Below are 14,861 nucleotides of genomic sequence, written 5' to 3' on the forward strand. Positions count from 1 at the left end.
GTCTGTATGTTCTATAATTTTATCCTCCTCAAGACATTTGGAGTCCTTCAAAATGTCAGTGTAAACATTTGTCTTTCAGTGTACAAATTGTTCTTTCGAAATTGTTCTATCAAAGTCCAGCATTCCCCAGAGTCAAAGTTCTGTATTTACCAATGTGTGTTTATCCACCGTCCTGTGCAAAGCTCCAACCATACCAGTTCTGATGGATTAATAGGTCACAATAACTGAGAATATGCTGTAGTTCAACTAAGTCAGAAAGAACCACAGACTCAATGAAATAAATCATACCACACCACCTGACATGACAGCGACACACCTGAGTAGTAAATTACACAACCCTGAAGAGTGTAGAAATGTACACATAATATATGTTTATTTGGCATACACAAATTCTAAATGTGAAGGTGACAACCGTTGACAGCACCCTTTAGCCATACTGGATTGGCGTCTCGATGAGGCTATTATCATTCACGAACCAATCAGATCCAGCAGAGGGATCTCCCTTTCTCGGCTGTCAGTGGTGGGGTGATTTGGGTAGCCTGTAAACCCCGGCCGAGGAGATGAGCTGGTGGTCTCGCACCTTCTTGTCCAGGAAGGCCTGCAGCTCCCCGATCTCCATCTCGGTGACCACAGGCCCAGAGGAGACAAACATGCGCAGCATGGTGTGGATACGCTCCAGGGTCATGCTCTCCAGGTTAGTCAGCATGGCCTGGATGTACGCCCAGAACAGCTGAAAGAAAGAGAGAGAGAGAGAGAGAGACAGAATGTGAGAGAGAGTATGTGAGACATTTGAGGGGTTAATGGCTGTTTGTGTGTAACCTTGAACATGGCAGGAAGGCATTTGTAATACTGTGTCTGTGTCGGTTTCTGAGTCAGATAGTTTGGGAGTGTTTTTATGGGCATATCTTAGTTTGAACACCCTTCATGTGACGGGGTGTATACCACTATTTCTGATTTGTTTATTTGTATGCAAGTGTGAAAGTCTGTTGGAAACGGATATTCTCTGCATCATAATGGGAGTAGTTTACATGCAGGTTTTTGTCCTCTGAGCTCACTGTGTGGTAGAGTGTGAATGTTTGTGTGCGTGCGTGCGTGCGTGCATGTATTTGCTTTGGTTTTCTGCCACATTCTGCCACTCCAAATGCATGATGTTAAAATGTATGCCTGTGAATGACAAAAATTATGTGTTTGTGTGTATGTAGTAGTTTGGTTTTGTATGTATGCGAGTGTGTGTATGTGTGTTTGTGTGTGTGTATGTATGTATGTAGGTAGTCGTTTGGTTGAGAATGGGAGTGCGTCAATGTGTGTGTGTGTTGGTGTTGGTGTTGGTGTGTGTGGGTGTGTGTGTGTGTGTGTGTGTGTGTGTGAGTGTGTGTGTTGACATGTGTGTGAGTTGATCTTTGTGCCTGTGTGTGTGTGTGTGTGTGTGTGTGTATCTGTGTGTATGCATACAGTATTTGTATGTTAGTGCATTAATGTGTGACTGTTTGTGTGTGAGTGTGTTCGTATAGTATGTGAGTGTGTGCGTATGCATATAGTTTGAGTGTGCGTGTGTGCGTATGAGAGTAAGTTTTTAAGTTGATGTGTGTGTGCACATGTGTGCGTGTTTACCCGTAGTTTCTCCTCCCTCTGCTCGGACTGCGTGGCCGTGTTGGAGTCTCCCTCCTCGTCGCTGTCCAGCAGCAGCACGGAACGGTCCTGCTTCTCGCGTGATGACGGCGCCGTCTCCTGGATCGCAAAGCGCCCCCCAGCCTCCTCGCGCACCACCCCGTGCTGCTGCCACAGGGCCAGCTTCCTGCGCACCACCTCCTGGGGCACCGCCAGCGCCCCACTCAGCTCCTCCAGGCTCCACGAGGCTGTGGACACGTGTGCACAGACACACACACACACACACACACACACACACACACAGTATCAGAGATAGAGGTGTGCAGATGTGCACACAGAACAGACAGAGGACATGAGGGAGAATAATGCATGACACAGTCAACACATTAGTCGGCTTTAAGGTTCTATAGAAAGTGTGCTGAACAGGCTACGTGCATGATCATGCATGCTGGTCTTTATACCAGTTTGAGTGTTGATTATTCCATCACACCAAGAAGCACCAGAAGAAGAATAAATCAGGTAAAAGCCAACCCACCCATCACCTCTAAAGAGTTGCGGACCTCTCTGGCAGCATCTTGGGTAAATGTACATGCGTCTACAATCAGACGAAAATCGACATTCATGGGAGGGTTGGCAGAAGGAAGCCTCTGCTCTCAAGAAAGAACAAAGCTGCCCATTTCAACTTTGCCAGAGAGCACTTGGACAAACCACAGGCCTTCTGGAAGTCCATTCTCTGGACAGATGAGTCCAAGATAGAATTATTTGGTCACAATCAAAACCGCTTTGTTTGGAGAAAAAGACAACCATTTTCGTCTGATTGTAGACTCATGTACATTTACCCCAGATGCTGCCAGAGAGGTCCGCAACTCTTTAGAGGTGATGTGTGGGTTGGCTTTTATCTGATTTATTATTATTATGGTGCTTCTTGGCGATGGTCTTGATGGGTGTCCACTTCTGGGCAGAGTTGCGGTCATGCTGAATGCCCTCCATTTGTAAATTATTTGTTTTACAGTGGATGGATGAAGCTGGAATCTTTTGGACATGGTCTTTTAGCTTTCCCCAGACTGATGGGGACTGTACGTCTGTATATGTGTGCCAATCAAAACTGTTTTAAAACACATATGAATGTATGGATGGGTGTTTACATGTACTACACCTATATATATTTCACACATATGAATGTATGGATGGGTGTTTACATGTACTACACCTATATATATTTCACACATATGAATGTATGGATGGGTGTTTACATGTACTACACCTATATATATTTCTGCGGAGTCTTTGCCCTTTTTCAAATATGGGTGTGGAAGCACTTCCCACTTCCTGACATTTGAGTGAAGAATGTACACGCATGTGTCATTTTTGCACATTTCCGTGGTCCACACCTTTATCTTGGAAGTGCAGGATGATGGCTGCATGGATGGGGGACACAGAGAGATTAGAAAGGGTGCGGTCCTCTAGCTCCAGGTCCAGAGTCACTGTTCCCAGATGAGACTTCCAGTTTAGAGTCCTCATGGCCTGTGGAGGGGGGCCGAGACACATAGTGTTCCATTGTCAAGGGTGTACAGCAGAGAAGAGACAGAAAGAATGTTTTGAAAAGGATAACAGGAGCCATCGGTGCACCCCCTCAGTTTTAATCAATCCACGAAACACTAAATGACCCAAATGCTGAGAAAAACAAACAGAAACCATGGAAACGTAACAACAACAACAAAAATTGGGGAAGGAGTATCATGGACAGGCTTGAATTGAATTATGCCTACGAGCTTGTGTCCCCTACACCAGTCATAAGGCTGGGCTCTGTGCCTTTAAGGAATGGAATATGTTACACAACCTTAATACTGAACTGTTACTCATCACTTATTCTAATTCTAAAAAGGGCAAAAGATGGAACCACTGTTCCAAAAACTTGGAGGTGTGTGTGTGAATGTGTGTGTGTGTGAGTACACATCTCATCACCTTTAGCTTCTCGTAGCGGTGTGTGTAGGCTTCCATGGCCTGTGTCACCACCGCGGGCAGCTCCATGCGTTCATCCTTCAGCGTGGGCCAGAACTCGGAGGAGAGGATCATGGACGACAGAGCCAGGGGCGGCTGCTCCTCCGGGGGCAGACGGGACTCCTCCTCGCGGATGTTTGTGTTGATCCGACGAGAGTCAGCCACATCCTGGAGGATAGAAAAAAAGAAACATACTTGTATTCCCTTCTCATTATTCTGTCTTTTTTATTTCTCAGTCCTAGTTCAGTGGTGGGGTGGATTGTCTCTGGGAGGTTTTAGTTTCTATCCTCTTTTTCTCATTATTCAGCACTGAATAATTATTCTGCTTTTTGTTGTCACTTCCTGTGACCACGTTACCATGTTGTTATGTGGGTAAAAGATGTATAAAATATTGCAGAAAATAATTCTGATGAGTTCAACTCCATGAGCACAAGATCCTGCTGAAGTTTTCTTTAGTTACATAATCGTGAATGGACGGTTTCTCAGACAAGGATTAAGCTTAGTCCTTTGAGCCAAGAATCAATTTCAGCCAGGATTGGACTTTAATGATTGTCTGGAACGATGGGGAGGCACGACCCTGTAATGATTTTCCTCTTGGTCTTCAATTAAAATGTCTGACTGAAAAGTTCAGTGCAGTGCCCTCCCTTTCTTTTTGGTTAAAGAGGCCGTATCCAATTTATGTGGAAACCAAAGTCCCCTGTATTTCCCAGAGCATCTACTTTTTATTACAGGAAGTGCTCCAAATTAAAATCGGTTACCATCATTAAAAAAAGAAAAGAAACAGAAAAATGAAAAAGGCGATTCCAGAAGGCTCACCTTTAGCATAACCTCACACAGGTGCATATGAGATTCACCGAATCGAAGCTTCAGCAGCTCCACATTGCGGATCTCCCTGGAAACAGTCAAACCATTACATGAGGCACACACACAATACACTGACAATGATTACCAATGAGGAGTGTTCCCAGTCATCCCCTCATCATATTTCAAGCAAGCTAATTAAATGAATTTATTCTGCACTTCCGGTTGTATGACTTTTAGAGTAGAGTTCACATTCATTCGACTGAAAGACCAATCTAAATAAATACTATGTAAAGTCCAAGCGCTCAAACATATTTACTTTCATACATATCAATTAATATCTCCCTAATATAACCACACCTACGGGATCAGTGTGGTGTGTCTGGGGTGCACTGGTACCTGGCAGTGCTGTAGTTGAGCTGCTGAAGGAGTCGGTCAGCCAGGACGGTGCGATACTCGTCAATAAAGATTTGTTTGCTGCCATAGATACTGACCAGCAAACTGATGATGTCTGAAGACCGGTGTTTGGAACCCGTCTTGTCTGTGGAATGAAAAGAAAAAGCAGAATACATGCAATTGAATATTGTGAGAGACTGAGTACTGAAAAGAAAGTAACAATATTGTAATCTATTTTATGAATCTGTGTTTGTCTGCCTTCCTATATCTAGGATGTAACACTAGACTAGGAGGGAAAATGTTAATTTCAAAGTGTGTCATTTTGTGAGCGTGTCCACTAGGTGGCAGAAAAGGGCATTCACCGAAGATGCTCATATAAGTTGCAGGCGACCTGGGTGTGCATTAGGAGAATCGCCCCTTCTCTCACTGACCTGTTAATGCGTCTATGGGGTCTGGTGTCCACTCCTCAGGGTCACTGCCCTCATCCTCGCTGTCCTGGGTCTCCAAGGTGACGGGGTCGGCACGGGAGAGCTCATTGGCCAGGTCTGTGCAGCCCTCAGCATCCCCGGTCAGGCTGCCCACAATCTGTCGAACAGTATCCTCCCGCGTCCTAGCAACAACAGCAAGAGCAACATCAATTATCAGAACCTAACAGCACTATGGCAAATTACATAACAATTACATAAGTAAATGAATGATTTATGATTTGATCCATTTTATTACTCTTGGCAATTAATACCAAAAGCTATTTCTTTTCAGCTGTATTTTGTTGAACTTTTGTTGAACAATTGTTCTCAATTGTTATCGTAAATGAACAACTATAAAATAGTTTCTTCTAGAATATAGGATGTATAGCTTGTTGACTTGTTTAGGATACATTTTCATTCTACTGAGGAGAGGAAAGAATAAAGCGTCACTACATTAACACAGAACTCCTTCATGCATAACTGTGAGCGATACCATCGAGCGTTTGCCTTGTAAATGCAAAGTAACTAACCTCACAGACTGACCAGGTAATCTTGTCTTTGGCCAGGTGTCTTTGGCTTAATACCACACACCAGCCAACCGAAGACTAAAACAAATATTCTACATCAGCAGGACCCTGTGCCATATTTTCCCCATTTCCTGCTATATCTTTAGTAAGCACTGAGGAAGCAGTTACTTAGATACACGGTTACAATATCCTTTCTTCATTGCCAGCGTTTCCCTTAATTCCCTCACTTAATTTGCCATGACTAGTAACTAATGAAGAATGGGCTGACTTTGACTAATATTATTTGTTGTGTAATTAGATTTGTGTGGCCCGGAGGGCTGAGAGGATGTTACCTGAGGTACTTGCGGATGGGCTGACAGGCCACCTGCAGGATGACCATGGAGGGGTCCAGGTGCCGCAGGGCCTTGATGGCCGATATGTACACCGTAATGATGTCAGATGTGTGAACCCCTAAGAGACAATGGAGGGGGGAAAAAAGCATTAAAACAAGGCGATTAGATCGTTTGAGCCAGGCTGGGTGCCAGCCATTTTAAAATCTACTATAGTGATAAAGCATATGCCATTACTTGCACTCCAATCTGCAGAATTCACAGGAATGCTTCTGAGTATACCACCAAACACAGAAATGTACACAGTCCTGAAGTTCGGAGCCAAGTGCCTCTGTCTAACCTGGGTGCAGGAGTCTTGTCTCAAAGGCTGTCTTGAGGGAAGTGAGGAGCTGTTGTCTCTGACTGGTCCTGTCCAAACAGAACTTCAAATCCTCTATGGCAGGGAGAGACTCTGGGAAATCTGGAAGGAGAACAAACTACTTGAGGGAACTCCTCGCTATATTAAATGGGATCCAGGCAACAGCTTTGGATCTGAATGTTCATTCTAACACTAAATATTCCACATAAGGTTCAAACCAGTCATTGTTGCTCACTGACAAGAAAATAAAACCCACCATAAAGTCATTAAATTAAGTAATTTAACACATGCAATAAATCTAAATGTAGTAAATCCCATTGTTGACCCAAAAAAATGAGGCTAAGAAGATGAAAAATAAAAAGGAGCTTTAGCAGAGGTTAAACCTGTGAAATGTATCTACAATCAACTCTCTTCTCCATGTTTAGACCTTTGTCAGGGTCCCCTCACCTCTGATGATACTGAAGAGCTCCTCGATCCTCATGCTGGCGTAGATCCTGCAAAAAAACTGCTGCATGTGATGGCGCCAACGCTGCAGGATGGCACTGCTCGGCTGACCCACTGACCTCTCTCCAGCGCTGCCAGCTGCACTGCCGGCCATCCTTCTGACATCCACCTCGCTGGCAAAGACTCTACTCACCCAGCCCAACACCTGATCCAGCCACTACTCAAGCGGGTAGAGAGAAATCATCAAAGATAAAAACATGTTCACTTTTCAAATTGTTTCTGTTTTTTTATAATGTGAAAAAAAAAATTAAAATCAAGTTAGATTTAAAAAAAAAAATTTTTAATCAAGTTAGATTTTAGCAAAGGTAAGAATGCTTCTCTATAAATATGCTAAACAGTCATGAAGACGATAAAGTAGTGTAAAATGCTGCAAGGCTGCAAGTAAGACTCTTCGCGTACCCCCTGAAAATCCGAAAGGAAGGAGATCTCGTACTCGCCCCGGCATCGCTGCTCCATCCTCTGCTCGATCAGCTTGTGGAGGATGGAGGTGACCGCCTCTGAGCTCACCCTCTCCAGCAGCTGCAGTCTCGACCTGGAGCCAAACACCAAGAGACATACCAATGAGCGGACACTAGGCTTTCTGACACTTTCATTAGCACCTTAAAGCCCCATCCCGAGAGAATAGGTATTCTTTTTGCTACTGAGCTTCCCCTAAAGTTACGGAATGTAGCTCACTTTTACCCCACAGTCGTAAATAAAAATTGCGCTTCAAACCCCCTAATGGACAGTGTTCACATGTATTTGTTGACAAGCTGAATGATATGGAACTGGCAAAGACAACGACAGAAGCCAAAGAAGCATGACATTTTACAGGAGATTTTACAGAAATATGACTCTGCAGACTGATCAAATTTTTTGACATGAGATTAATTTATTTGGATGCTACCCTGAGACAGGACAGGTCGATGACTGTGGGCATCTGGAAAAACTACAAATCTCTGTGAAACAGGGATGCCACCAATAAGGTTACAGCCTACGTCAGATTCTTTCATAAATAACAGTGGCTGAGATGTTTATGAGGAAAACTACCGAGGCGACAACTTTCCAAACACAGCCAAACATCAAGCAAGTGCAACACAAGACATGTGATAAATTATTACTGACTAGTCCATTAGAAAGAAGGCCAGCTCTGCATCTGACTTGGTCAGCCTCTTGATCGGTTACTCTCTCTTTTTTTCTTCCTATCCTCCAACGTCTTCCTTGGTTTACTAGTCGCTTCTGCCATGATGTCCATACAGAGAATACTGCGCTAGCTTCCTCTGATCGCTAGTGCATGGGTCTAGTTGTTGTTCCATGAGGTGGTGCCATAAAGCATAACGTAGTTCTCGCAAGAGGTCTTACGCCCTGTACCCCAAATTACAATACCTGGTGCACCAGGCATACTATGGCAGTAACAGAAGCCATCCTCTGTACTACAAGTCAGTATAACACCAAAATGATTTTGAAGCTGTTATTTTAAGGTAAAATTGTTGCATAATGTTACTTTAAGTCTAACATTTACACATCGATACCTACAGCGATGGCCCAAAACTAGAGGACCAGCCCAGAAGACCAAACTTAATGGAGACTGGGGTTTCTGGCTCTTCCAGTAGCACATTCAGTATAGCATTAAGTGTCTGTTTAAATGGAGCACAGAGATCTCTGGCTTCTTCTAAATCTCTGTGTATCGTTTGTGAGCCTGCAAGGTAAGAGTCACTACCAGGCATAATAACTACATGACAATAATCAGAGAATAATTAGCGCAATATTTCTTCATTGTAAGATTTCTGATTTAGGATTAGTTGGTAACTGGTTTTGAAACTTAAACATAATGAATGATACAAGATCAGATAAAAGACAAGCAAGGTCGCTTACAGAATATGACTTAGCTCTCTCAGGAGCTTAAGGGCCTCCTGGCACCAACAATCATGAGGGTTCACCGCACAGCCCTGGCAAACATTCCCTTCTGTGCCCATCGCTGCCTCCTCTTCCTCGTCCTCGCCCTCCCTTCTTGGGGCTGCCTGCCCAGCTTGGCTCATGTGGACAGCAAAGGTGCGGCTGAGGAACTCCAGCATCCGCTCATGAAGGAGGTCCGGAGGGGAAAAGAGCAGGATGGCCCTGATGCCGGTGAAGGCCCTCTCACTCAAGCTTTGGGCTCCGGGGCCACTCAAGCCTGCCCGGCCCTCGTCCTGCCATCTGCCAATCTGCTCCAAACCCCCTATCAACACAGTTAATAAATGTCAGGAAGATCATAATTTAACTGCTTTGGAACATAAGGCTTATACATTTTGTTGAGTTCTATGAAATGCTAAAACAAGTTTCAGGTTGGCTTATCTAATCTGATATTGTAAAATTAAAGCAGATGACATGAATTTGTAGGCTGCTGAATACTAATATAAGCTAGGCAAACAATCTCTGTTATAGAGAACCAGGTCTATTATCTCACCTAATGATGGTTCAAGCCGGGCCAGCAAGGTACGGAAGGCCTGCAGCAGAACTCTGGCACGCCGTCTTTCCTGCACTTCTTCCCCATCTTGCAGCTTCAGTCCAGCCCAGAACTCGGGCGCGACCGCCGAAGTCAGGTTCATGTGCAAGGTGTCTAGGAGCCAGCCCTCCATGTACTGGCCGGCGCCGCAGCGACAGAGCAAGTCCAAATGATCTGAGAGAGCTTCTTCGGACGGAGCATTGTCGAGGTCAGGTGATAGCTATATATGAAAAGATGAATGGATTTGACAGCATATTGCAGATGCACACATTTACAATATGTTTCATAGAACAAGGGTGCAAAATAAAATTGTAGCCAACTGCGTTCCATACAGTTCCACAGATAATACATATGTAGCCAGAAAACCTGCCAATGCGCAATAATATTTTTCATAATGATTCAGTCCGTTTAATCCACGCTTGATACTTACCAGTGCCGTTGTTACGGTATCCCAAGCTTTGACCAGACCCTGTGGTACTGAGTTTGGTTGCACGGCGTTCATGTTGCTGGAAGAAAAATGCTATGTGCAGGATCTCATAAACTCATGGGTACGGCGATGCAGTCATTTCTTAAAGGTTTTCTGAATGCTTTACTCCATGTGTCCTTTGTTATTCTACAACATGACACATTTTCCACAGGTTTGTTGTGGCAAAATATCGCGCTCTTCTTCAATTAAATGGCGCAAAATGATGACGTTTTCTAACGGAAGTAAATAAGAGATTGGCGGAAGTAGCTGTAGCAATGGTAGAAGTTGTCCTGGAAACTGCTGTTTGGAGGGAGACTTAAGTCAGGGGAGGAACGGAAGAGTTTGCTTTTAATACTCCCCCACTGTAAACTGCCAGTGGCAAGCGCATTTTAGACACTTTGGAACGTTGGGGAGGGATACTCCATCGTCTTATTGGAGACAGCAAACTTACCTAGCTGTATGAATCATTACAACTTACGGACGTGACTCTGGGACGGTGTGCGCGGGCTTGAGCTTCAAAATTAGCATCATGACCCAACAAGGAGCAGCGTTGCAAACCTACAACAACGAACTCGTAAAGTGTAAGCGAACATTGTTGTATTGGGCACATTGATTGTATGCGTTTCTTCACGCTTTGTTTAGTTTACAGTATCATTGCTTTCTACTTTTCAGTTAAGTTTAAACTAGCCCGATTAGAGGGTGCTCTCTGCCTTGATTGGATGCCAAGCTCAAAGTGCACAGGTTATCTGACGCTCTAGCTAATAAGCTTGCTAGCATTAGTCTGGTTTAAGATGAGTAACTCCGCTCAAGTCACATTAGGGTCAAATGCACTCCTTCTCAACATCAAATACACTTCATAGTCATTAGACGAATATAGCAGTACTGTAACGTCAGTAAAATACCCTGTTGCGTTTCCAATGGTTTAAATTGCTTTTTTACTAGCCTATGGCGATATTCTATCTCGTTATGATACTTGTGTTGTACAGAATGTTCAATGTTGGTCTGACATGTGTCTCTATTGTTGAGGGAGAGGAGAAATACAGGGCAGTATAGTAGCCCCGGGGGAAATAGCCACACAGAATTGCACACATAAATGTTGCAAAGCTATCAGAATCCTGTCAGCTTCTGTTTTGTTCTGATCAGTCCTAGTAGTATTTACATGCACCTTGTGTACTGTCCTTTCAGTTACTGCTTGAAGAATGATGTTATGAGCGAACATAAATAAAGAATCGTGACAATTTCAAGCCCCTGTCTTGTGCCAGAGGCACATTGTTATAGATAAAGGATGATGGACAATCTTTCACTCATTTCATTTGATTGTTTTGAAATTCCTCTGTGATGGTAGTTGTCAAAGTGAAACATTACATTGAAATGCTGTCAAAGAATGGAAAATCAAGACCCCACTACCAAAACTACTTCTCTGTTTGTACTGAATGGAAGTAAACCAGGGTTGTTATAAGTGGTAGCCTTACTGTTAACAGAACAGAATATAAATAATTGGTTAAACTAGACTGGACATTAAAGCTCTATCAAATCTTTAAAATAATTTCTTAGTGAGCATTATAATTAATTTGCATTTGGGAGAATTAACTGGGCCTTCAAAAATTACTAGTTAAGCAAGCCTGTTAGAGCATACAATACCATATTTACAATTTGAATAGGAACCATAATTAATTGCAAGTTATGTATTGAATTTTTATTTTAACGTCCTTCTCTCTGATTAGTCCAAGTACTAAACCTGTCTTCACTCATTGATATCATATACGTGAAAGGGGAGTGACCTCCGACAGGGCCTCTCGGTAATGTATGATTGATTCTCTGTCACACACTCTCCCCATCCCATCAATCACTGGCTTGCAATGACCTGATTCAGCAGAAGGGATTGCAGAACATGTGACCTCATCTCTCTCTCTCACATACAAAAATATTTATATATATATATATATATATATATATATATATACACACACACACACATACATACATATATATCACTCATACCTACACTCACACATATTCTTTATTCAACACTTTTTTGTGCAAACATAAAACCCATTTTTTTCTGGTTTCGCAAATACATATTGTTCTTGGTACAAAAGCTTCTGTATTCAGCAAATACAAGCATACTGCTTTCAGTTCATGACTCAAATTGGCATTACACATTTTCCTACTCATTCAAGTTCAGATATCTGGTAGACCATTTGATGGCACCCACTGAGTGATGAGGTGAATGCTTGTGGTGGTTGAGGTAGTACATCACAATCCATCCTCTCTCTTCCTCCCTCATTCCCTCCTGTTTTCCCTTTCATAGGAATTGAGGAGCTGTGCTGTGGTAGTTGAGTGCGAAGATCACAATCCATTTTCTCTCTCTCCTTCCCCAGGCATTGAGGAGCTGTCCTCGAAGCGGGACGAGTTGCAGCGGCAGATCACGCAGGAGGAGGAGGAGAAGGCGCGGCTGCAGCACGACGTCCGCGTGCTCACAGAGAAGCTGAGCCGAGTCAACGAGAGCCTTGCCCGCCGACTGGCCGCGCGCGCCGACTTCGACCGCACCATCGCCGAGACCGAGGCCGCATACATGAAGGTAACAGGTCACTCCAGTCACACACACACACATACAGTACATTCCCAATCCCCACCCTACATGCCTCTCTACCTGCTACGACTGTCCCCCTTTATGGATCTTTACTGAGCCTGTCGGCAAATGTTTAGGGCCATCATTTGAGGCCATAAAGGTTGCATTAACATGGTATTTGAATACTCCTGTGCTGTAACACATGGTCACTGCCCTCAAAATATGACTTGTTTCTGATCATTTAATATGCTACTAGTACCCATTAGTTGCATAGGATCAGTGGGAAATCAGTGGGTAACTGTATTACCCTTAGGTTGGTACCACTACCAAATTACACTTGAACTTACTTACTTAGGTTCCCTCACCATGTATAAAGCAGACCCATGCATGCTCACCGATGTATATCTTCCAAGAAGGAAGGGAGCCCTTTTAGGCAAATTCCTCTGTGCTTTTCCGTGAGCATTCTGCTTTGTCAGACACAAAGGCATGAATCCCCCCCCCCCCCCTTCATGTCATACTAATTAAAAGCAAACACAGAAGCCCCACTCAACTCCTCTGTTGTAATTTGTTTGTGTGTGTATTTGTGTAGGTGCTTGGTTAAACTTGGGTTCTTCAATGCATCGCTGTTTCTCCTTTCAGATTCTAGAAAGTTCTCAGACGCTGCTGAATGTCTTAAAGAAGGAGACAGGAAACCTGACCAAGGCGACCGAACCCAGAGGAGGCAAAGATCACTGACTTGTATTCACCCGCTTCTTTCTATGTCTTTTGCCTGTCATCTGTGCAAACACACAAGCATTCAAACCCTAACATCCCATCTTACCTCGCCCTTGTCTGTGTGTTTTGGTATTTATGTGTCTGATGTCATTCAAAATACGTCAGTTATTGTCCCACGTATTTCTTTTATTTATATTGAACGTTTTTAATAAAGATTATTTAGTGTGACTACTTGAGTTATTGTGCCAAAAGTGTTTCAGTGCAAGGGATCAATCATCAGAATGGCCACAGAGTTTCATTTGAAGAGTGCTGATCTGTCAGCAACACACACACACATACACTCCCCCTCCCTCTCTTTAAACAAAGTCCTCCCCAATACCTAGTGTTGTCAGATGGGTGCCTCTGAAATGGAAATTCAGTGTAAATATAGTTTGGGATGGTAACAATATTACTTAAAGATTCTGGGACTGGTTAAAAAAAGAATAAAGTACAGGTACAGTCTGGGATTCTAATCCAGAAGACTTCTCCTAACAGTCCTCTAGCTGTCTGTTCTGTGTGTGTGTGCTAAAATAATACTGGTGTCCGTACACAGTCAGGCTCTGTAACTGGAAAACAAATGAAGGGGCTCAGTCTGAGCCTGTTCTAGCAAATATAGTTGCATCGGGAGCATAGATCATACTGAGCTCCAACATCAACAACCTTTTGCCATAATTGCATACTGTACCTTGAAAGACCAGGCTCTGCTTTGCACAGGCACTTGGCCTCCCCCATAGACAGAAATAATAGGGCACCATTTTTTCATTTGTTCTTCTGTTTATTTACCTTTTTCTGACATCGTTTTTTTTTTCTGCTGAAATCCTTGATGAATACAAATTGCACAGTTGAATCTTATCGGCAGCTGGAGTGACATATACATAAATTCAAACACAAAAAAGAAATATATAGATAAGCATTATCTACACATAAGAGTGGTTCGGATTCTTCAGGAAATAACAGTTTGAAGACTTAGTCAGAAGATGAGAAGGGTACTAGACATCTCTATCTCCCTCCGTGCCACCAGAGCCTATCGATTTCCGTGGCAGTTCAGGCCATTCCACAAGTCTGCTAGTGTCACATATCCCCATTGGAATACTATTTGCCCAAGAGGCATACTGGCAGAGACAAGGCAAGTGCTCGTATGCAACAACAGGGATGTCTCGACGTGCTGTCTCAGGCCTTCTGTTCAGTGGTTCTGTTTTCACTAGCATGAAAAGGTGTTCCGTATAAATAAGGGTATGCAATTTTTTTTGTTTTGGAACTCTTCCGGAAGGGTCAGAAAGTGCCTTCCCTATTTTCTTGTACAAAAAGAGGGAAAACCATTCAAACTCACTCATGTCACTGAGGTCTTTCTACAGTATGTGTACAGTTGCTTTTTCTTTATGAAGAAGTGCAAAATAAAGAAAGTAAAATGACAAGTGCAAATGTAAAGTAAAAACACAGACAATAATTGAGACTCCAGCCAACGCTTTTGTGTACACATGCCTACCTTTCTTCCTACATGATGTCAAATCATGACCTAAGTACAGTTTAAAAAAAAAAGAAGAAGCAAGACAAAGCTCCCCAGCACTGTGGCCACAGTTCCCGAGGGCTTCTCACCAAGCCCTTTATAGAAAAA

At 43.3% G+C, this 14,861-nt stretch overlaps 2 protein-coding genes across 2 annotated transcripts; one reads left to right on the forward strand and one right to left on the reverse strand.

Moving 5' to 3' along the window:
* Positions 1-435: 435 nt before the first annotated feature.
* On the reverse strand, positions 436-10,127 carry anapc2 (anaphase promoting complex subunit 2). Its single transcript, XM_080847322.1, has 14 exons — positions 9,886-10,127; positions 9,417-9,675; positions 8,846-9,188; positions 7,391-7,523; positions 6,935-7,148; positions 6,470-6,589; positions 6,133-6,250; positions 5,238-5,416; positions 4,810-4,951; positions 4,426-4,501; positions 3,574-3,777; positions 3,000-3,132; positions 1,612-1,856; positions 436-730 (listed from the first exon to the last, which is right to left on the reverse strand). Exons 1-14 carry the CDS (start codon positions 9,955-9,957, stop codon positions 515-517), a joined length of 2,454 nt encoding a protein of 817 aa, XP_080703448.1. The 5' UTR covers positions 9,958-10,127; the 3' UTR covers positions 436-514.
* Positions 10,128-10,241: 114 nt separating this feature from the next.
* On the forward strand, positions 10,242-13,435 carry ssna1 (Sjogren syndrome nuclear autoantigen 1). Its single transcript, XM_080848117.1, has 3 exons — positions 10,242-10,502; positions 12,303-12,502; positions 13,133-13,435. The coding sequence occupies exons 1-3, from the start codon at positions 10,451-10,453 to the stop codon at positions 13,226-13,228; spliced, it is 348 nt and encodes a 115-aa protein (XP_080704243.1). The 5' UTR covers positions 10,242-10,450; the 3' UTR covers positions 13,229-13,435.
* Positions 13,436-14,861: the final 1,426 nt, after the last annotated feature.

This window comes from Sprattus sprattus, assembly GCF_963457725.1.
Source record: "Sprattus sprattus genome assembly, chromosome: 11".
Classification (NCBI taxonomy): domain Eukaryota; kingdom Metazoa; phylum Chordata; class Actinopteri; order Clupeiformes; family Clupeidae; genus Sprattus; species Sprattus sprattus.

Coding starts and splice junctions, on each gene's coding strand:
- ssna1 (XM_080848117.1), top strand. CDS start 10,451: ATGACCCAACAAGGAGCAGCGTTGCAAACCTACAACAACGAACTCGTA. Junction 10,503..12,302: donor CAACAACGAACTCGTAAAGT/GTAAGCGAACAT, acceptor CTCCTTCCCCAG/GCATTGAGGAGCTGTCCTCG. Junction 12,503..13,132: donor CCGAGGCCGCATACATGAAG/GTAACAGGTCAC, acceptor TTCTCCTTTCAG/ATTCTAGAAAGTTCTCAGAC.
- anapc2 (XM_080847322.1), bottom strand. CDS start 9,957: ATGAACGCCGTGCAACCAAACTCAGTACCACAGGGTCTGGTCAAAGCT. Junction 9,189..9,416: donor CCGGCTTGAACCATCATTAG/GTGAGATAATAG, acceptor CTGTGTTGATAG/GGGGTTTGGAGCAGATTGGC. Junction 1,857..2,999: donor CCTGCACTTCCAAGATAAAG/GTGTGGACCACG, acceptor ACGTGTCCACAG/CCTCGTGGAGCCTGGAGGAG.